Source organism: Ascaphus truei, chromosome 3 (assembly GCF_040206685.1).
Source record: "Ascaphus truei isolate aAscTru1 chromosome 3, aAscTru1.hap1, whole genome shotgun sequence".
Classification (NCBI taxonomy): Eukaryota; Metazoa; Chordata; class Amphibia; order Anura; family Ascaphidae; genus Ascaphus; species Ascaphus truei.
This window is the reverse complement of record NC_134485.1, coordinates 250392694-250414624: the sequence shown is the minus strand read 5'-3', so window position 1 is coordinate 250414624 and position 21931 is coordinate 250392694. Positions and strand designations below refer to the sequence as shown.

Sequence of the window (21931 nt, the reverse complement as noted above, 5' to 3'; positions counted from 1 at the left end):
GTGTGTTGTTTAGCAGCGGTTGTTCCAGTGCTGTGGATCCCTGAAGGCTGCAGTTTCCACCTTTGCAGAGGATTTGGTCCGAATTTAAAGACAAGTTGCTCTACGGGCTTTTACTTTTCAGCATTGCTGCAAGTAGGTTTCCAATTTTACCCCTACCGGATGTTACAGCCTTATTAGTGTCTCTAGCCCACATACATGTGTATGTTGTTTCATTTATTTTACATTGTATTAAATTTGTAATAATCCTTTTATCAATCCTTTCAGTGCTTTTTGTTTGTTTTGTATGTTACACTATGTTACACTATGATCTTATTTCTTTTGTCTTTTTTTATCTTTGTCTTATATGTTTGTCTGTCCCGATTGAGACTTCGTTGAAGATTCCTCCCAGGACTCCTCTTCATTCTTGTTGGACTTTATATTTGGTCAGATTTTATATTTTAGAGGCGCCGGTTCTCCCCCTTTTTTTTGTATAAATGGATCAACGGTATACAACCTATCCTGCTATCAATTGTTTGTAATTCAGGCCATATAACAGATTTAGGTCAGCAGGGATGATGATGACCAGATATTTAAAGTGTCCTGGAGTGACCTTAAAAAGGAGATGCAAGGGGGTAAGGTGGCACAATGTAACCAGAGCATTTCCAACTTAGGAGGCTATTCACCAAGCTCCCTTGCAGGCAGGGCCGCAGACAGGGGGGAGAGCCGGGACAAGGGTCCCGGGCCTGGTGGCTGTGGAAGGCCTGGTTGGCCAGCACTGGAAGTTGGGACCGACCAGCATACTGCGTCCAGCTGTCAGGCTGCTGGGTGTCGCCGAGCCCCGGTTCTCCCCAGCTGTTGTGGGCCTCCTGCCGGTGCGCACCGGAAGCGGACTTCCGGTCAGGCCAAGCTTCCATTGTGCACCGGCAGGAGAGGCTTGGTGCGGGGGGGAGGCAGGACCGCAGCATCTGAGGAGAGCGGGAGCACCAGAGACTATCCCAAAAGTAAGTGGGTGATGTGTTTGCATTTGGGGATGGGGTCGGCTGTTTGCATTTGGTGGATGGGGACGGGTGTTTGTGTTTGGGGATATGGGGGGGGTGTTTGTGTTTGGGGATATGGGGGGTTGCATTTGGAGATAGGGGGGTTGTATTTGGGAAAGGGGGGGTCTTTGTATTTGGGAACAGAGGGGGGTATTTGCGAACAGGGGGTGTTTGTATTTGGAAATAGGGGGCGGGGCGTTTGTATTTGGGGATAGAGGGGGTTGTATTTGGGGATATGGGAGGGTTTGTATTTGGGAATATGATGGGAGGGTGTTTGTATTTGGGGATATGATGGGGGAGGGTGTTTGTATTTGTGGATGGGGGTAATTTGTATTTCGTGTGTGGGGGTGTAATTATTGTGGGGGGATTGTGTGTGGCCAGAGAGAAGTGTGTGTGTTTGTGTGGCCAGAGGGGGGGGAGGATGGAATGAGTGTGAGGAGTGGGGAGAGATTGAGGGAACGGGTATGAGTGATAAGGGAGGGGTGTGAGAGGAGAGAGGATGGGGTAACAGAGGGAGAGAGAAATAGAGGAGGGGAAGGGAAGAGTGAGACGGGGGGGGGGGGAGGGGGGAGAAACACATGGGTAAAAAAACTCTACTCCTGGGCCCCGGGGAATCTGTCGGCGGCCCTTCTTTTAGGTTAATGCCCCCATACGGGCGTTGACTTGCATTCAAGTTATTTGGGGTTAACGTATGTTTGAGTGCGTTAACTCGTAATGGAGATTGATGTCAGTTTATCTTGTATCCTGCAAAGGAACCAAGGCCTGACTTCATAGTTTTGCTACTATTATGAGAATGCATTGTGTGCTTGAATTAGGTACAAGTAACACAGAATGGGGCCTACATCAACAACTCCAAAGCTATAACTCTGGGAGTTGCACAACACTTTATTTAAAACCGGGTGGCTGAACATCCTGAGTGTGTGGTCATCTTGACCTTGGCCGTACTGAACACGTAGTTGTACTGTACTTGTACAATCATTCTTTTGTGATGCAAGTGAATATTTGAGTCTCATCCAACACTGGAGCCGTCATACCATACTGTAAATAGGCACAGTCAGGTCTCGATTTACTACATAAAGTCACTATTGTGTCCACAAAGAAGCAGCTCTTCTTTATTTTTATTAGTAGTTATCCACAAGAGGCATCATGGCCCTTATTATATAAAGTGCAATGGTGCCAATCTGGTCCTATCGCACAGAAAGCCCCACTGACTTCATTAGGAATTCTGTGTGATAGTGCAGGATCGGTGCTCTCATACGTTATACAATAAGGTCCTTTGTCTGAGAAGCAGCAATCAGACAAACAACACAACCAAATGGTCACTAGACCCTCAACACTTGCACCTCTAGCTATAACCAAGCAATAAAACAATAATTTTAGGGATGGTTGCCATCTAAATAAGATAAAATATCTCCCCTCAATACCCTTCATAATGGTGAGAAGTGAACATTTCAATGCTTCTCGTCATATATTTGTAGCAGAATGTAAGTTGTTTTCCATGTTTAACTTGTAGTTAAATTAAGAAGACACCTCAAATACCAGAACAGACGTGGCAGGCTTCATTGTTCTCTCTGGTGTGATACGTTGTAATACACCGCGCCATCGCTGCCACTGGATCCTGTGAAACGCTGGGATATTCTGAATTATGCTGTGATATTTATTGTCTGACAGCACAACGGCTCCTGTCTTTACATTGACACGTCTCTGCCATAGTTACGAATGATAATTTGTTTGGAAAGTCGATCTGCATGACAGTGAGTTTCTGTGGTGCTGGAATCACATTAGCTACATGTTTTATATTTCTACAAATAAAAGTAGATGCAAACAAAAATGGCACATAGAAAACAAGGCGTTTCATAGCTAAAGTAGCGATCATCAGTTTAACAATGCCACGGAGAGACCAAACCGAGAAAAATACTGACTATTCAGGGCAAATAATGAAAAGAAAAATCACCTTTGTTTTTATCTTCGTCACTTTGAAAGACATGCTGATGGACAAATGCGAGCAGCTCAGACTGCAGCACAGCGTCCCCAGAGAAAGATATTCCTTCACCTCTGTCCGTGTGACGAAGAAGCAGAAGTTGGTCGCAGAGTGAAACAAATGCCTGAAAAGTGAGACCACTTGAGTATTTACATGTAAGCACACGCAATGTGATTAACACCGCATGTACAGGTAGGGCAAGAGTGTGCTCTTCATCTGTTTAATGCCAAAGGTGTCTCAATTACACTGCATGTCTGTGCTTTGCTTCACCCTTCGGCAATAAAACGGTCTAGAACCATACAGGAAATGGGTTTGAAAATCAACATCTCTGGTTACGGAAATATTGCAGAATAAATATCCAATCATGTGAGCATTTCAATTCCCTACAGCTCTACTCCTAGCAACCGGTAGAAGGAATGTTATATATATATATATATATATTTATTTATAAAATGTTTTACCAGGAAGTAATACATTGAGAGTTACCTCTCGTTTTCAAGTACGTCCTGGGCACAGAGTTAAGACAAATAATACATGGTTACAAATACATAGTCCAGATAATAGAGAGGAGTGCTGCACACCTCAAAATAGAAAAATGATACAATTACCGGTGCTCCAGTGTTAGAACGAAAGCCTGCAGTCAGTCCTGGATACATAGAAAAAGGAACAGAGGGCACAATGGATTTAGCATATCCAAACTCATGTATTGAGCCAACACAACGTTTCGACCGTGATGGTCTTTTTCAAGTGACAATGGCATATGCCATTGTCACTTGAAAAAGACCATCACGGTCGAAACGTTGTGTTGGCTCAATAAATGAGTTTGGATATGCTAAATCCATTGTGCCCTCTGTTCCTTTTTCTACAAATACATAGTCACATTAAGTGAACAGGGTATACAGTATATACAAGACATTGCATGAACAGTTAGAAATGGGAAACAAAGGATTACCTGGGCGCGCTCTCTCTGTAGTTGTTTTTACACACCGTAATATAAATATATTACCCCAGTCAGCAGACCCTACGTGATTCACAATTCCCGTGCACGACTCTGGGGTTAGCTGTCCGCTGCTCAAACCCTAGTGGGGACTTTTCCTCGTCCCCAACCGATAGACCAAAAGACAAAGAACAAGGGGACAAGCGGTGGTCTAGCCGGCTCATCACCAAGAATAAAAAGGAAAAAAAGATATACATGTGCTCACACAGGCCCGTGTGAGTATTAATTATTTATCCATTTACTATTACACCTATCCCTGCTCACACTGTACCGGTGTTAGTGCATTTAGTGTGGTTCATTAGGACCCTTGTGCACACACCAGGTACGAGATAATTCGGGCTATATGTTAAACCAGTTTACCCTTTTTCATTACCGATGATATTTATCATATATATATATATATATATATATATATCAATCATCTTTATGGATTGACACTTATCCGTGCTCCCCTTGTTCTTTGTCTTATGCACAGTTAGAAATAATATATTATAGACGTATGTAGCAGTTACAGACCAGATTAAAATGTGAGACAGCTTTAGTTTTGAACAAACTTAGATTGGGGGTGGCTGTGAGAGTCTCCGGTAGATTGTTCCAGTTTTGAGGTTCACATTAAGAAATGGAGGAGCGACTGGATACTTTGCTAAACCTTGGAAACATGAACAGTCTTTTGGAGTCAGAACTCAGATGATAAGTGTAGCATGTGGTAGGGGTGAGGTGCTTGTTCAGGTAGACGGGTAGCTTGCCCAGAAAGTATTTGAAGGCAAGTCAGTAGAGGTGAACTTTGTGCCTAGACTCAAGTGATGAGCAATCTAGTTCTTTGAGCATTTCGCAGTGATGTGTGTTGTAGTGCATTGGAGAACAAAACAGCATATTGAATTGTAGAGGGTATCAAGTTTGCTACCGTGGGTTTGGGGTGCCCAGCCGTATACTATCTCCCATAGTCGATAATTAGCTAAAGTACACCTAATTTGGCATAGGTTTTGGAGGTCAGGGTATCAATGTACATCCCAAATGTTAAATGGGAGTCAAACCATATGCCCAAGTATTTAAAACTAGTAGCAGGAGTTAGGGTGTTATTAGCGTTGGTTCTGATCTGGAGCTCAGTCATTGGAAGCTTTCAAAATTTAGCCTGGGTCCCAAATACCATTGTTACAGTCTTGTCAGTGTTTAAAAACAGTTTGATTTGGGAAATTCAATTTTCAAGTCTCAAAAAGTCAGGTTGAAGTATGTGTTCAAGGTCGGAGAGGCTACGGCTGTGTGCATATAAGATTGTGCCATCTGCATACATGTGTATTGTAGGAAGATCATTTATGAACACTGAGAAGAGTAGGGGCCCCAGAACAGAGCCTTGCAGGACACCACAGGTGATATCCAAGGGGTTGGAGTTAGAGCCTTAGATGGACACATGTTGGGATCTACCTGATAGGTAGGACTGAAACCAGTTTAAAGCATGCTTCCTTATTCCAGAACAATGGAGTTTGTTAAGCAGGATAGCATGATCAACAGTATCAATAGCCTTTGCAACATCTAGGAATATTGCACCAGTGAGTTGTCCCAGTTCCATTCCACACTTGATTTCATTGCAAACTTTTAGCAGGGTAGTTACCGTGGAGTGTTTGGGGCAAAAGGCAGATTGGAATTGGCTAGGGAAATTTGTCTTGGTATAGTAATCGCTTAATTGGGAGTGAAAACATTTTTTCCATGACTTTGGATAGTATTGGGAGAAGAGAGATTGGCCTGTAGTTTGAGACAGTGTTTTTGTCCCCACTTTTGAAGATTGGGACAACTTTGGCAGTTTTACAGGTCTTAGGGATATGGCCTGCAGACAGAATAGAGTTGACTATGGAAGCAATTGGTTTGGCAATGGCTGGGGCACCAAGTCTTAGGAACTTCGATTGCAGTAAGTCAGGTCCACATTGGCTGCTTAGTTTTAATTTGAGGAGCGCTTTTCTAATCTCCTCTTCGAATACTGGGACAAATTGAAAATTGTGAGCACTGTTGGGAGAGGGTGGGGCTATAGGAGTACTCTCAGAATGAGGTTCATCTTTGTGATTTGGGTTGTGTTTCACTAATAAGCTAGTAGCACACCCCACAAAGTAATCATTGAATGCATTTGCAATGTCAGCGGGATTTGTCAGAGTAATATCCTCCTTAATGATATGACATGGTTGTTGATGGCTAGAAGGCTGGAATATATTGTTGATAACCTTCCAGAAGTTAGCTGGGTTTGATGTATTCTGGTGAAGATTGTCAGAGTAATATTGTGCTTTTGCATGTTTTGTTTGCCTTGTGCACATGTTCCGCAGGCATCTGTAGTGATGAAGATACTGAGTAGTGCCAGTTACTTTGTAACTTTTCCACAAGGCATCCCTGAAATGGTAGAGTGCTATAAGGTCAGTTGTAACCCATGGAAGGTGGGCCCCCGTACTCTTATTCGGTGTAGTGGAGCATGGGTATCACAGAGTTTTAGGAACTCGGATTGGAAATAGTCGAGCGCAGAATCAGGGTCAGGAATTAAGTCGATTCTGTACCAAAGGCAGTTGGTAAGGTCAGCCAGAAACTGTTGTGGGTTAAAGGTTCTAAATGTTCTAATGGGGAGAACTTTAGTGTTTGATTGGGGTGGTTTAATTTTCCTTGCACAGTACACTATTGCATGGTCACTGAAACTGTCAGGAAGGATGACAGAGGTTTGGGTTCTGCTGGGATTTGAGGAGAGAATCCAGTCAAGCAAGGAATGGTTTTGTGATTTCAGGTTTTTCCGTGTGGGTTGGGAAATGAGTTGCGATAGGTTAAGCGATTTGATTTGTATCTGGATTTTGTGGTTTTTAGGGTCGAGCCAATTGTAGTTGAAATCCCCAAAACTAGCAGCTCACTCTTCTCATTCAGAGAGGAAATGGAGCCAAGAAACTGGGTGATATCAGTCAGGGACTGTAGAGGGCTTTAGGGGGGTGGTAGATGCCAGCAACCAAGACGGGCTTAGAATATATTATATAGATGCGCAGGCCAAGAGGGCCAAGTGGTCTATATTTGATCTCTATTACAATTTCCACTTCAGGGACCTGGCCCTCGTCCTCCTATTGTATTTACGTCAATTCAATCCTGTCAACTCGGTAGGTTTCCTTGCAATTTTCCTCCCTGAAATATCAACTAGACTGAAGTCAGTGTATGTTCCATATTGATGAGCTGTCACTATAAGAACAAATGTGAGACTACTTTAGGATTTATTTCTGTTGTCTGCAGAAATGAGATTAGATTGAACAGTTGCCAGAGAAATGTGGAAAGTAGAAATGGTGATTAGATACATTGGGCCTGATTTAGAGCTTAGACTGAGTTGCAAAAATAGTGTTGTCATAAAGAATATAGCACTGAGCCATCTCTATATCAGAAATAGCACCCTGCATTTTCAAATGATAATGAGATATATTATATAAGCACCATTGGCTGCGCGTAATTTTAACATCTTGTGCAATCATACGTCTGAGTGTAAACATTGCATTTTTTATCAAAATAATTCAAATTACGGAAATGATTCTATTGCAGTGTTTTTCAACCAGGGTTCCAAGGAACCCTTGGGTTCCCCGGGCATCCCTAAAGGGTTCCCTGTAATTTTAAGGTCATTATAAAATTGCACCAAATACAGAAGAATTTGCAATGCATCTGATCTCAAACTCGCTGTTAGGCCTCGTCCAGGCTCTTCGCTTGCGTGCTGAGGCGCGCTGAGGCCTTGCGGTTGCTTGCCCTGCGCGCCATCAGGGGGCGGGCCTGTGACGTCACGGAGCTGGTTCGCCCTCATTGGACGAACCGCTCACGTGACCGGCCCTGCGCTCCGGCAAGCGCGTGAATTTAAAAATCTGCTAAGACCTACGCTTCCGCGCGCTTGCGGAAGCTTAGGCGAGCCCCTACTAAAGCCGCTCTAATTGCGGCTGTAGGGGCTCAGTGCCAAGCATGAGCGAGCGTCAGCACGCTTCAGCGAGCAAGCGCTTACCATGGACGAGGCCTTAGAGCGCGTTGGGTTTCCTCAGAATTTCATACGGTTCCTTGACCAAAAAAAGGTTGGAAACCACTGTTCTATGGCATGTTTTGGGGTGCTCCCTTCAGTCTGCAACATCTCTGCATAATACAAGTAAGCTGTGCACCTTCATAACGGAGGAAACAAGCAGCCGGCACGCAGAGAGGAAGAGGAAGCACACAATTAACAGAGCGCAAGTCATAGTGCTCATGGAGTACCTGAGGCATCCCAAATACATTACCTCTAACGCTATACATTCACTCTTCTTCTTCTGTGGGGTCCAGGTCTATTGTACTGAAGAGCAAGGATTGGCAGCTAGCGTCTGCTTATTAAAAAAGTGCTGCAAATTGTAGGTTCTTATACTGTCTGTAGCTAAATTTGCACCTGCTCCCAGTGGACTCAAAATTAAAAAGTGTGGTTTTAATTTAAGGATAGCTGTTAAAACAACTCTAAATTTGCCACTAATATAATACAGGTGCGATTTAATGTGTGATGGCCTACTTGGTGCGGAGCGCATGCGCGTCTATGCCTAATTTATTTAAATGAGCTTGTCGAGTTGTTAGTTTAACCTGCGTCACCCAAACAGTGTTTAAGGCGAAATGTTTGACAAACTCTAAATCGGGGTCTTCTTTTTACGAGGTACAAACCGCCATTTAACGCCTGCGCAATCAGTTTGTGCTATGACTCCACTCTAAACTCTAAATCGACCCAGCAGAAACAGAGGAGGGTGGAAGCCTTGTTCAACACTCACCTGTTCCCTCACAGATTTATCCTCGTGATTGAGGTAGTGTCTACACATCAGCCAAAAACGTGTCACTTGTGTCCTGGATGAGACAAGCTCCCCCTAAAAATAAGGTAAGCAAATGAAATGAAAGATTTCGATGGCGCCTTCCTGTACCCAGATGTCCAAATATTACAAGGTCACCAAATTTAAATTCTATGTTGAGATTATTTTCCAGCCAATTGACATGGAAAGTACAGTTAATTAATACTAATGAGTTCAAGTTACACACACAAAACATTTTTTTTCCCAATACTACATTGACTTTTCTCTCTGGGTGTGAGTTTGGGCCAGCTGCAGGGAGAGATTAATTCATCTAGTATAGATAGTGTTTTATATCTGTGTATCCTGTGTTTTTGTTTAGTGTTTATCTTATTGCGCATTTCTGTTCCTTGCCAGTAACAATTTTACCTATTGCAAGTGTTGTTATGTAGCAAAAGAGGTTTTCATTCCACATCATACAGTACACTGGCATACCGTATACTGTATGAGAAATAGAGCAGTGCTTGGTTTATTTAGCACTGTTAGGCACTCTCTAAATGATAAAGGCAACAATCCTTCTGGTAAACCTTGGAATACCAGATCAGAAACCCTACCTTCCTACCTTGTTTATGGTTCAGAGGTTTTCTGAGCCCTGATGTAAAGATTGGAGCGCAACTCCCAGGACCCACATGCAGGGTAGACAAATCACACAAATAGTGCAATTCTGTGTATTTACGTGTGTATTCTGAGGTAAAAGGGTAATAGATGCACTGACAGTTTAGCTGGATAATGCACACATGTATTGCACTTAAACTGGGCAATCAGCAGTTAGACTTAGGAAATATGACACCAAGCCTCAGGATAGAATGGATATCCTATACCCAATGGTGCTGAAAGGGTCTTCCGGATCACGTAAGGCATGTGGGTATATCAGAAATCTTATACTACAGGTATTAAATAGGCATTGAGACCACCCAGGGTCACAGCGCAGACGCCCCGATCCGGATTCCTCCTCCACAATGGCAGATATTCTGTGCTGGCAGCTCCAGCCTCCACGGGAAGAAGGGGAGCAGCACACAAATGTCCCATTGGACACCGGGGGGTCACAGCAGAGAAAAGTCCAGTCCTACTAATTTCACAGTTAAACGACTTCCTCAGGGGAATCCGTATGATTGGGTTTCAGAAGCTCCAAATTTAAATAACCCGCCACTCTGTGACATCATCACATTCAATTTACAAAACTTTATACAACAAACAGAAGAGCTGCTACAACCGGGGCTCAACAGCAAGATAGCAACAAAACTGCCTACAAAATAACAGACAGAGGTTTCCATCAATGAACACAATACAGAGTGGACACAAGACCACAGCAAAGTCTCACATACAAAATAAAAACAAGAGGAGAATTTACAAAAGGGAAACAGAGCCAAAATGCAGTGGGAGGTAATTCAATATCAAAGTTTATAACTCGTTATAATCCACACCATTACAAATGTCCTAAATAAGGACCAATCAGATACATAGGTAATAAAAAACAAATACATCTGCAAAATTTCCCAGATACATTAGTACAAATAAGAATTCAATATATAAAAATAATACAAGTGTATAAATGTAACGTCTGAAAGAAAAATAAGAGAAAGGAAAGCAGGGAAAACCGTTAATGGTGATATAAACACATCTAAGAACCATTATATATCGCCCATCTAACATGAAATTATAAGAGTTGATATCGATATCTACATTTAAACCTCTAGGTTGGAGTGTGTCTAATTAGAAAACCCGGAGAGTTTCTCTCTGGAACAGCATTTGCAACCTGTTGCCACCTCTCCAACTCGGTTTAACCCAGTCAGTGCCAATAAATGTGAGATCAGATGGATCGGAATGATGATACGGTTTAGAATGTAACTGAACACTGAGGGTTTACAAACCCATTCTAATGTTACGCAAGTGTTCCAAAACCCGAACACGCAGCGGTCTCGTGGTTCTGCATGTTACAGGGGCAATTAAGGAGATTCACTGTAAATTCTGTGTATAACGGGTAAACAGTGTGTTGACCCACCAGGCGCTCAGAAATACACAGTGCTGTTGAATGTTATTATAAAAATGATTAGGGAACATCGGTCATGGCAAGCCCCAAACAAGTGAACATGCATACAGTCTTTCCCAGCAATTGGCTTTGCATAAAGCACTAATGATATTGAGATAGAAAGACTCACTTATGAATGGAGTTGGTGGCGCCGTGACAACCAGGTCCTCATATCGTTTGTTGAACCGCCGATCCTTCTGCAATGACTCCCTCATAAAGTAATAGTTAACCCAGCAGGAACTGCTACATCAATGTGGCGCCGTAACACCATGAATAACCGACACCTCTTCCAGCCGCCAACCCTGCATCCGCTCCGTCGCGGTGGGCGGTCATGTGACCGGCGGCAGTGTCATAGCTTCCGGGTCAGCAGGAGAACCAGCACAATAACAGCAACAGCCCGGCGTGCTGACGGCAGTCAGCAATACTAGGAAAATCCTCCCACGGGAGGTGTAGACGCAGCACAGCCGAAGTGAAGAGATGAATGAAGGCTGATATGGTGACTGAAAAAAACTTTATTGACACAGTGTGCAAACGGATCCTCTGACGCGTTTCAGCCCGTCAGGCCTTTGTCAAAGAGTGATCCGTTTGCATGACAAAACGTCCTGTTATAGTGTGTGCAAACTGCAGCACCTGTATCTGTTGCCCAAAAGTAATGAGCAACAGGTGCACATAATCACACACCCATAGCATGAATGTAAACACAGTTAAAAACAATTAAAATGATGACCAAAATAATATGATCTAAGATGTACATTAGTCATACAAACATAAATTAAGCATATTATGCAGACATATATAACACCATCAAAAAAGGAAATAAATTGGTCACGATTAAAAACAAAACTAAATAAGATAGTATGCACACTAATGCCTCAAATATAACAGCAAAGTATATAACTCTATAGTATACCCATGTATATAGGATGAAACGTAACAAGAGATAGTAGAGGATAGTAATGGATCTAATATCAATATATCCAAAGGAAGTGTCGTAGAATATATTATATCCTGAAACATAATAATGCACTATCATACACATAGGATGGAATGTGACAAGAGATAGTAGAAAATATCAATGGATCCAATATCGATATATCCAAAGGACATGTCATAAATTATATCATATCCTAAAACATTGTAATAAACATTATGTGAAAACATAATACATATGGTAAAGAAAAGGATGGGAAAAAGGGGGGGGGGAGAGGGGGAAGGAGGGGGGGAGGAAGAGGGGGGGAGGGAGGGGGGGGGAGGGGGAAGAGGGGGGAGGGGAGGGAAGGGGGGTGGAAGTGGAGGGAGAAATGGGTGGGGTGGGAAAGGGAGGGGGAGGGAAGGGAGGAAAAAACAACTAAAGACTAATGAGAATATACATTAATCATGAAGGAAATGTTTTAATTCCCATTCCACATTTAAACCGTAAGGTTGTAAAGTATTAAGAGAAAAGATCCATGACATTTCTTTTTTATTTAGGCGATTTAACCTATCACCTCCTCTAACGCTAATAGGGATGTGTTCAACACCAAAGAATCTAAAATTCCTTAATCCACCAAGTGGACATTGTGTGAAGTGTTTTGACACTGGGTGGAACAAATCCTGTTTATTGATGAGTCTTATATGTTCAGAGATTCTTATGTACAAAGATCTGATCGTTCTTGGGTATACTATAGAATTATATACTTTGCTGTTATATTTGAGGCATTAGTGTGCATACTATCTTATTTAGTTTTGTTTTTAATCGTGACCAATTTATTTCCTTTTTTGATGGTGTTATATATGTCTGCATAATATGCTTAATTTATGTTTGTATGACTAATGTACATCTTAGATCATATTATTTTGGTCATCATTTTAATTGTTTTTAACTGTGTTTACATTCATGCTATGAGTGTGTGATTATGTGCACCTGTTGCTCATTACTTTTGTGCAACAGATACAGGTGCTGCAGTTTGCACACACTATAACAAGACGTTTTGTCATGCAAACGGATCACTCTTTGACAAAGGCCTGACGGGCTGAAACGCGTCAGAGGATCCGTTTGTGTCAATAAAGTTTTTTTCAGTCACCATATCAGCCTTCATTCATCTCTTCACTTCGGCTGTGCTGCGTCTACACCTCCCGTGGGAGCATTTTCCTAGCACTGTAAATTCTGTGCGACAGTTAATAAAACATTCAATCTCAAAAGACGTTCCTGTTTTATTAGAGAACAAATTAGTTGCTTTACTCCCATTTATACAGGCCTTGCATTTGCTACAACTGAAAAAACCTTTTGGTTTCGTATTGAGCCAACATGCACCATTAGCCTCTCTATTTCCAATTTGCTTAACGGTAAGTGCTACTTTCACTCTTAAGAATGGGCGCTCTTGTGGAAATTATCTGCAGGTGATGTGGCAGAAAGTCTCTTAGGACTTAATGTTTCTTGAGCATTGCACAATGTTTAGACATAAAACAGATTATCTGATGTGCTTCCCTATTGTACGGTGTAATAAAGGGGATACAATTCTCATGTGTAACTTGTTTAGTAGATACTGACTTATCTTTATTTAGAATGACATCTCTATCCAGGCAATCAACATTCTCCATTTCTATTTTCACTTCTTCCGCATTATAGTTTCTTGCCAAAAATGTTTGTTCCAGTACAAATGCTTGTTCCTTATAGACTAATATATCAGTGCAATTCCTCCTTATTCTCCTAAATTGGCCTTGTGGTATATTTTTCATCCAAAATTTATGGTGGCAACTAGAACTTAGAACAAAATGATTACTGTCCACTTTCTTAAACGTTTTACTTTTGACTACACCTTCCTCTAAATACTGATTAAGATCCAGAAAATTAATACTAACTTTATCGAATTGATGTGTGAATGCTAAATTTAACTCTTTATCATTAAGATAATCAACAAACGTCTTATGGTCGGATACTACTCCCTTCCAAATGAAAATAATATCATCGATGTAGCACCGCCACAGTACCAGGCGCGCGCCAAAGGTATTGTTGGTAAATACAGAATCTTGTTCTCATAATCCCATAAAAAGATTTGCATATCTTGGCTCGAACCTGGTACCCATGGCAGTATCACATATTTGCAAAAAGACATTTTCATTAAACCTAAAATATTTATGACTCAAAATAAACCTGATGCTATCAATCAAAAATTGAATCTGTTCTAATTTAAGTATATTTGCTTCTAACAAGCACCTCATTATTGCCAGACAGCCTTGATCATGTCTGATGCTGGTATACAGTGAAGTAACATCGCAGGTGACCCAAAAAAAAAATCATCACGCCACTCAAGGCCTTCAAAAGTGTTAATCATTTGAGTGGAATCACAGATAAGAGGGGAGCAGGCATACATATACCTGAAAAAAAACAATCTATGTACTGGGATAGGTTAGATCAGCGCTGCGCAAATGGGGGGGGTGGGGGGCACGAGACCGACTGCGGGGGCGCGGGGTTTACAGAGGCCCTGCGAGCTTCCCGAAGGCACTTCAATTAAGTGCTGGGGAAGCGGTGAAGGCCTCTGTAAACCTCACTTACCTTGGCTCTGGTGGCTTCTTAGACGCGCCGCCATGGCAAGACCAAATTACTGCTTGAAAATTTTAATGTTGAAAGACATTGAACACTTAAAAGATAAAATGTGAATCCGGGTTTTTATGTTCCTAGCCGCGAAGCCTATCCCTATAAGTACATGTTAACACGAAAAGTTTTATATGTTTATTTGTTCCCGTAGCGCTTGTCGGGGATACTATCGCGAGCAAGCACTCTGTTCTGGTGACCATATTATCCACTTGATCCTGCGGGATTCTAGGTTATAGCGCCTTTCCATTATTTCATGTATTTTGAGCACTTTTCCAACTTGACATCAGCACTGATATGATAACTAAGATCAGTGTAGATGCAGGAATGTGCCAATAAATATATCCTATTGGTTTCTCTCTTAATGTTTTAAGTACCTCTCCAACTCGACATCAGCACTGATATGATGATATGATCAGTGTAGATGCAGGAGCTTACTATTTAATTAGCCCTACTGCTCTCTCTCTCTCTTTGTTATATAAGCACTTCTCCAACCCGACATCAGTACTGATATTATCACCAACATCAGTATAGAGGCAGGAGCGTGCCACCAATTAAGCTCTTAATTGGCTTCTATCTTTGATGTTTGCAAGCTTACCAGCTACTGTGGGGATTTTATCGTCACTCACGATGTTCTCCCGTGGAGGCTGAGGACCCAAGTCCGTTTCCTCCTCCACCGGGTTGATGAATAGAGACCGCTGCATCTTCCAGGGTTTCAGCAAGTTCACATGGTAAATTTGTTTACCCTTCCTGGACCCTGGTTGAGCAATCTCGTAATCCACATCACCCGTACGGCGGAGTACTTCGAATGGGCCCTGCCATTTGGCCAGGAGTTTACTCTCGCAACTGGGTAACAATAACATCACCTGGTCTCCTAGGTGAAACACTCTCATGCGAGCATTCTGATTATAATGTCTCTCCTGACTGTCCTGGGCTGATCTAAGATTCTCCCTGGCAAAATGGTCGACCACATCTAGGCGCTTCCTAAGGTCTAGTACATATTGCAGGGTATTCTTAGAAGGGGACTGCTGTCCCTCCCAGGACTCCTTTAGGAGGTCTAGGATACCCCGGGGTTGGCGGCCATAGAGCAATTCAAATGGAGAGAATCCCGTGGAGGCCTGGGGAACTTCCCGCACTGCAAACAGCAGAAAAGGGAGAAGTTCATCCCAGGCTCTCTTCTCTGAATCTACAAATTTCCTCAACATCCCTTTTAGAGTTCGGTTAAATCTTTCCACCAATCCGTCAGTCTGTGGATGGTAGACCGATGTCCGAACAGATTTGACCTCTAGTAACTTTAAGTCATCCTGCATCAGTTTAGCCATGAAATTTGTACCTTGGTCTGTCAACATAACCTGGGGAAGTCCAACCCGTGAGAACAGTTCCAACAACTTGTTGGCTACTTGCTTCGCCGTTGCTGTTCTCAGGGGGAACGCCTCAGGATATCTTGTTGCATAATCAACTATTACAAGGATAAACCTGTGTCCTTTCGCAGAAGGTTCTAGAGGTCCTACCAAGTCTACCCCAATCCTCTCAAAGGGAACTGACACCAAGGGTAGAGGAACCAAAGGGGCTGATTTTTGTCCTGATGGACTAGTTAGCTGGCACTCCAGGTGAATTTGGACTAATTTTTGGACTTCTATTTAACGGACGATCTGGGACACAATTATAGAACCCCTGAGGAAGAAAGCAGCACGCTTTCGAAACGCGTAGGGTGGCTTTGTAGACGTCCACTGCGGCATCAGGCCTCTTCCCACAGTCCGGTGACGAATCAGCTGTTTCAAGCTGACGCGCATTGATCTACATCCAGCGAATCTGCTGCGGTCATTTCGATCCTATCCGCACGTCTTCCACTGAGTGTCGCGAGAGGCTACACGCACAAACGCCGGCGGGCGTGTGCAACTCTCCATCCGCAGACCTGACCGCGTGCAGTAGCTGTTTGAGCAGCAGAGAGGGGATAATCTCTAATTTATCCACCGCTTTTATATATCATCCGTCCGGTGAGTGGGCAGTTCACCCATTGCAGCAGTGTGTCTATCCGGCAATTCCATTGTCCTTTAACCCCTTTTTTATTTTTCATATGTCCATTGTTTTATTATATGTTTTATTAAATGTTTTTAATTATTCCATTCACCTTTATCTCAGCTGATAGTTATTAGTTTTATATGTTGTGTGTGTTATATGTAGTTTGTCTCTATACCCTACAGTATTACGCTATGTATTGTGTTTTTATTTCTCTTTAAGCACAACCTTTCATCTGGAGCCTATGCCTGGCAATCCAACTGGTTTGATATATATCCTTTTACCATCAGGCGCCTTATAAATACGCATTCCTGTTTTCTTGGCACTCCGGACATGCCGCACATAGCTTAGCAATATCACTATGCATCCCTGGCCAATAGAATCGGGATGAAATACGGTCCAATGTTTTATCCCTGCCCAGGTGACCACCCCAAGGGACAGTATGGGCTAGAGTGAACACAGATTTAACAAACGCCTTGGGAACCAATATCTGTCTGGTGACCTTCCCCTGTTTGTGTCTGCCTATTCACCCTATATAGGATATCATTTGATAGCTCAAAATGGGGGAATACTATCACCCCCTGTGCATCTAAAATCTGCTCATCAATTTTCACCACCTTGTCATACTGTCTAGCAAGGACTGGGTCTTCCCTTTGCTTCTGGCGAAAGTCAGGGAGGTACAGGTCTGGTAAATCTCCAGGGCCCATATCCCCCTCCCTCTGGCCATCCCCAGCCATCACTTGTGACCTCTGACTACTAGAATGGTCACCTTGAGACCCAGATTTCTGCAACCAGTCCTGTTTGTCAGAGCGTCTTTGCTTCCGAGTCTTTTGAACCCGGTGTCTCCTGGGAAAAAGGTCTGCCGAGAAGGGGAACAGTTTGCCAGGGTTCTCCTAAGTCCTAGAAGGAGGCTCCTCGTGAAAGACTGGGGCCATTAGGTCCAAAAGAAAGGCCAGTCCCAACCGAGCACAACGGGGGCAGGGAGCCAAGGAGCGACTCCTACTTCGAGGTAAGCCTCCTGACCTTTTACCTGTAGCCGGATTTTGGCTGTCGGATAGCGTTTTACATCGCCGTGTATACATTCTATACTCCATGGGGAGTCAAAGGAACACACGTTAGGCGGTAACAGTTCCTGGAGGACCAGAGTTTTCCCATAGCCCGAATCTACATGGGCCTGGACGGTTTTTCCCCCAATCAGGGCTGGAAGTAGCCAGGGCTTGTAATTTTCTTCAGTAAAGGCCGAGGCGACGGTTCTGCTGAATGAACAATCCATCTGTGGACAGTCAACATACCGGTGGCCTTGTTCTCCGCAGGCGGAACATGGAGAGGGTTCCCTCGCAGAAGGGGGCTGTGGATAGCACTCCGCTGGACCGGATACTGGAGACCAGGCATCTGGTGGGTCCTGTGGGCGACGTCCTCGGAAGTTCCTCTCATTTTGCGACGAGCCGACATCCGGAAGGAGATGAGGGTCTCGGCGGGGACCAGCATTTGGACTCCGTCCTTGCTGGAACGACTGCTCTTTCCGTTGGACTTGGCGGTTGCGTGACGGGCCGTAGGTTCCCCATTGATCTGACCTCCCTCTTTGGGCGTCCGCAAGTGCCGGTGGAGTCGGGTCCAGGACACTCGCCTGCTGCTCAGCCCCAAGGAAGTTCTCCACGAGTCGGACCGCCAAAGCTAGGGTTTCAGCAGCGTGGCGTTTTACCCACAAGCGTGCGGAAGGGGGTATTATATGTAGAAATTGTTCCAAAACCACCTGCTCAAGAATTGCCTCCTTAGTGCACTCCTCGGGTTGTATCCAGCGCGTACACAAGTCCAATAATCGCTGAGCGAGGACACGGGGTCTCATCTTAGCGGTGTATTTATGTTCCGAAACTGCTGCCGGTAGGTCTCTGGGGTCAGACCTAAGCGATCCAGTATGGCGGCTTTTACTTGTCAGTAGTCCATTGCCTGATCTGTAGGGAGGCCCTGATATGAGGCCTGGGCTTCTCCTATGAGGAGCGGGGCCAAAGCAGTTGCCCAGCGATCTGCAGCCCAGCCCTGAGCTTTAGCGACTCTTTCAAATGTCAGTAAAAAAGCCTCTGGATCCTCGTTCGGAGCCATTTTCCTCAGGAGTATCGGGGGTCTGCTTGCCAGTTCTGCACTGGCAGACCCTTGGAATTGGGTCAGCAGTTTGGCAATCCGCTCATCCTGTGCTGCTTGTAGTCTTTCATCTCTCTCCACTTGCAGCCGGGCCTGCTCCTGCATTAACAGTCCCTGCTGTTTGGTCTGCTCCTGCATTAACTGTCCCTGCTGTCTGGTCTGCTCGCACAGAAAGTCTTTCAAAAGTTCTTCCATTCTTGTGTGTCTGTGTGTGGCCCTTTAACTGCAGGAGCCTTTTGAAAAAATCCCAGGACTTTTGAACACCATATGTTGCAGGGTACATGCAACTACACACGTGGGTTTCTTGACAAGGCTTATTTATTTAGCCTTAAAAGATATACAGCACACAAAAACAAAAATAGCTTTTCATCAGCAAACAAAAGAAAAAATGGCTTTTCATCAGCAAACAAAAGAAAATGGCTTTTTCTTCAGCAGACCAAACAAAACAGTTTCTTTTTAGCAGACAGTCTATAAATAAGGCAGCTACCCTTTTTCCATGCAGGGGACAGACAGTTCACAATTCATCTACTTTGCTAACAGACCTTGTATCAGTAATCTCTTCAGCAGCTTACTCCTCTCTCCTCAACAGCCAGCCTCGTGTGTCTACAGCCTGGGGTTTTAACACACCTTGATTAGGCAGCTGGGATCCAACTAATTGTCCTGAGGTTCACAGCTGAAGTTAACCTAGTCACTGTGCACTGTAGACTAGACATAGGTTTTCCAGGCATATAGCTGGTGGCTTTTATTTACCCTGTCACACATACGCACAATACTGAATTGTCCCTCCTTGATGTCTACAAGCTTACAAGCTATTGTGTTTGATATATGCACTTATGATATCTACAAAGACATCTAGCCCCTAACTAGTTTGGATATAGCAGCGTGTGGCTGACATGTACTGACATTATGATTAAGACTCAAGCCAATAATACTTACACAGGATTGAATTTAACGGCACCTACCTACTAATCATCTATGCTGATAAAGACCTAGAATCAGCATTGATGTAGGAGTGTGGCTTTGTATCATCTTCACTTACTTTCAGAGAGAACCTATGTGTAGGTGAACTATATGAGAATTACCATTGCAGGATCAAGAGGTGTGTGTATTTAGCCAGACACGCATGCCTATATTAGGGCAAATCTATCTACATAGATTATTTGGAGACATATTTTAGTTCTCCAATACATATGATTGTATGATCGTGAGCACCTACAGTACTCATACTACGGTCATAGTCACTATACATATGTTGTTCATATATATTTTTAATACCCATTATTTACTTCATTTTGTGACATTAAAGTAAAGTTTTAATAATTCAGAAACCACATCAGTGATAGAGTGCTCAGAAACTAGGTTTTCTGTTCTTGTGTATTTATTTGTTTTTAAACACTTACAAGACTGTAACAATGGTATTTGGGACCAAGGCTAAATGACTGAGCTCCAGATCAGAACCAACGCTAATACCACCCTAACTCCTGTTACTAGTTTTAAATACTTGGGCATATGGTTTGACTCCCACTTAACATTTGGGATGCACATTGATACCCTGACATCCAAAACCTATGCCAAACTAGGTGTACTTTACAGGAACAAATCCTCTCTAAGTTTGCTGGTCAGAAAGTGTATCGCAGAGCAGATGCTAATGCCAATTATCGACTATTGGGGCATAGTATATGGCTCGCACCCCAAACCCACCTTGGCAAACTTGACACCCTCTACAATTCGATATGCCGTTTTGTCCTCCAATGCAACTACAACACACATCACTGCGAAATGCTCAAAGAACTAGATTGGTCATCACTAGAGTCTAGGTGCAAAGTTCATCTTTCCTGTCTTGCCTTCAAATACTTTCTGGGCAAGCTACCCGTCTACCTGAACAAGCACCTCACCCCTACCACATGCAGCACTTATCATCAAAGATCTGACTCCAAAAGACTGTTCATGGTCCCAAAGTTCAGCGAAGTATCCCTCTTACCGTGCACCCCAAAACGGGAACAATCTACCGGAGACTCTCACTGCCGCCACCAGTCTAAGTTCTTTCAAAACTAAAGCTGTCTCACATTTTAATCTGGTCTGTAACTGTTACATACGCGTATAATATATATTATCTCTAACTGCGCATGCAATGTCTTGTATATTCTGTATACCCTGTTCACTTATGTAACTGTATTTGTAGCCATGTATTATTTGTCATCATAACTCTATGCACAGGACATACTTGAAAACGAGAGGTAACTCTCAATGTATTACTTCCTGGTAAAACATTTTATAAATAAATAAATAAATGTAGAGGAAGGTGTAGTCAAAAGTAAAATGTTTAAGAAAGTGGACAGTAATCATTTTGTTCTAAGTTCTAGTTGCCACCATAACTTTTGGATTAAAAATATACCGCAAGGCCAATTTAGGAGAATAAGGAGGAATTGCACCGATATAGAAGTCTATAAGGAACAAGCATTTGTACTGCAACAAACATTTTTGGCAAGAAACTATAATGCGGAAGAAGTGAAAATAGAAATGGAGAATGTTGATTGCCTGGATAGAGATGACATTCTAAATAAAGATAAGTCAGTATCTACTAAACAAGTTACACATGAGAATTGTATCCCCTTTATTACACCGTACAATAGGGAAGAACATCAGATAAAACAGATTATGTCTAAATATTGGGCAATACTCAAGAAACTGAGAGGCTTTCTGCCAGACCGCCCGCAGATAGTTTCCACAAGAGCGCCCATTCTTACGGCCCCGCTGCCTGCGCTGCCCCCGCTGGTGGTGCGTGCACCCGAGTTCCCCGGTCTTCAATGAGCTGCAGGGGAATGACAGGGGGTGTGGCCATGACTTCACCCGGCAGGTCCGCCCTCATTGGCTGAACCACCAGGGGGCGTGGACTAACGCTCCGTCACTAGTATTGATCACAATTTTCCTGTCTGCAGGAAAAACTGGCCGTGCAGCTCCGCCCCTTGCAGTGGGTCCGGCCCCATTGAGTGGCGGCTCTTGTCCCTGCATCAGGCAGCGGGGACCTGGCCTTAAGAGTAAAAGTAGCACTTACCATTAAGCAAATTGGAAATAGAGAGGCTAATGGTGCATCTTGGCTCAATACGAAACCAAAAGGTTTTTTCAGTTGTAGCAAATGCAAGGCCTGTATAAATGGGAGTAAAGCAACTCATTTGATCTGTAATAAAACAGGAACGTCTTTTGAGATTGAATGTTTTATTAACTGTCGCAGAGAATTTACAGTGAATCTCCTTAATTGCCCCAGTAATATGCAGAACCACGAGACCGCTGCGTGTTCGGGTTTTGGAACACTTGCGTAACATTAGAATGGGTTTGTAAAC

General features: G+C 43.3%; 1 protein-coding gene across 4 annotated transcripts in view; it reads right to left on the bottom strand.

Annotated features, from left to right (window-relative positions):
• LOC142489583 (cohesin subunit SA-2-like) overlaps window positions 1-21931 on the bottom strand; it is a 98774-nt gene that overhangs the window by 19831 nt on the left and 57012 nt on the right. For 3 of the 4 annotated variants that reach the window (XM_075590605.1, XM_075590606.1, XM_075590608.1), the window contains 2 exons: window positions 8758-8850; window positions 2971-3121 (listed from right to left, as the gene is read on the bottom strand). In XM_075590605.1, the coding sequence (XP_075446720.1) occupies window positions 2971-3121; window positions 8758-8850 (244 nt within the window). The remainder of the gene's footprint in view (window positions 1-2970; window positions 3122-8757; window positions 8851-21931) is intronic. The other variant, XM_075590607.1, reaches the window with a different exon arrangement.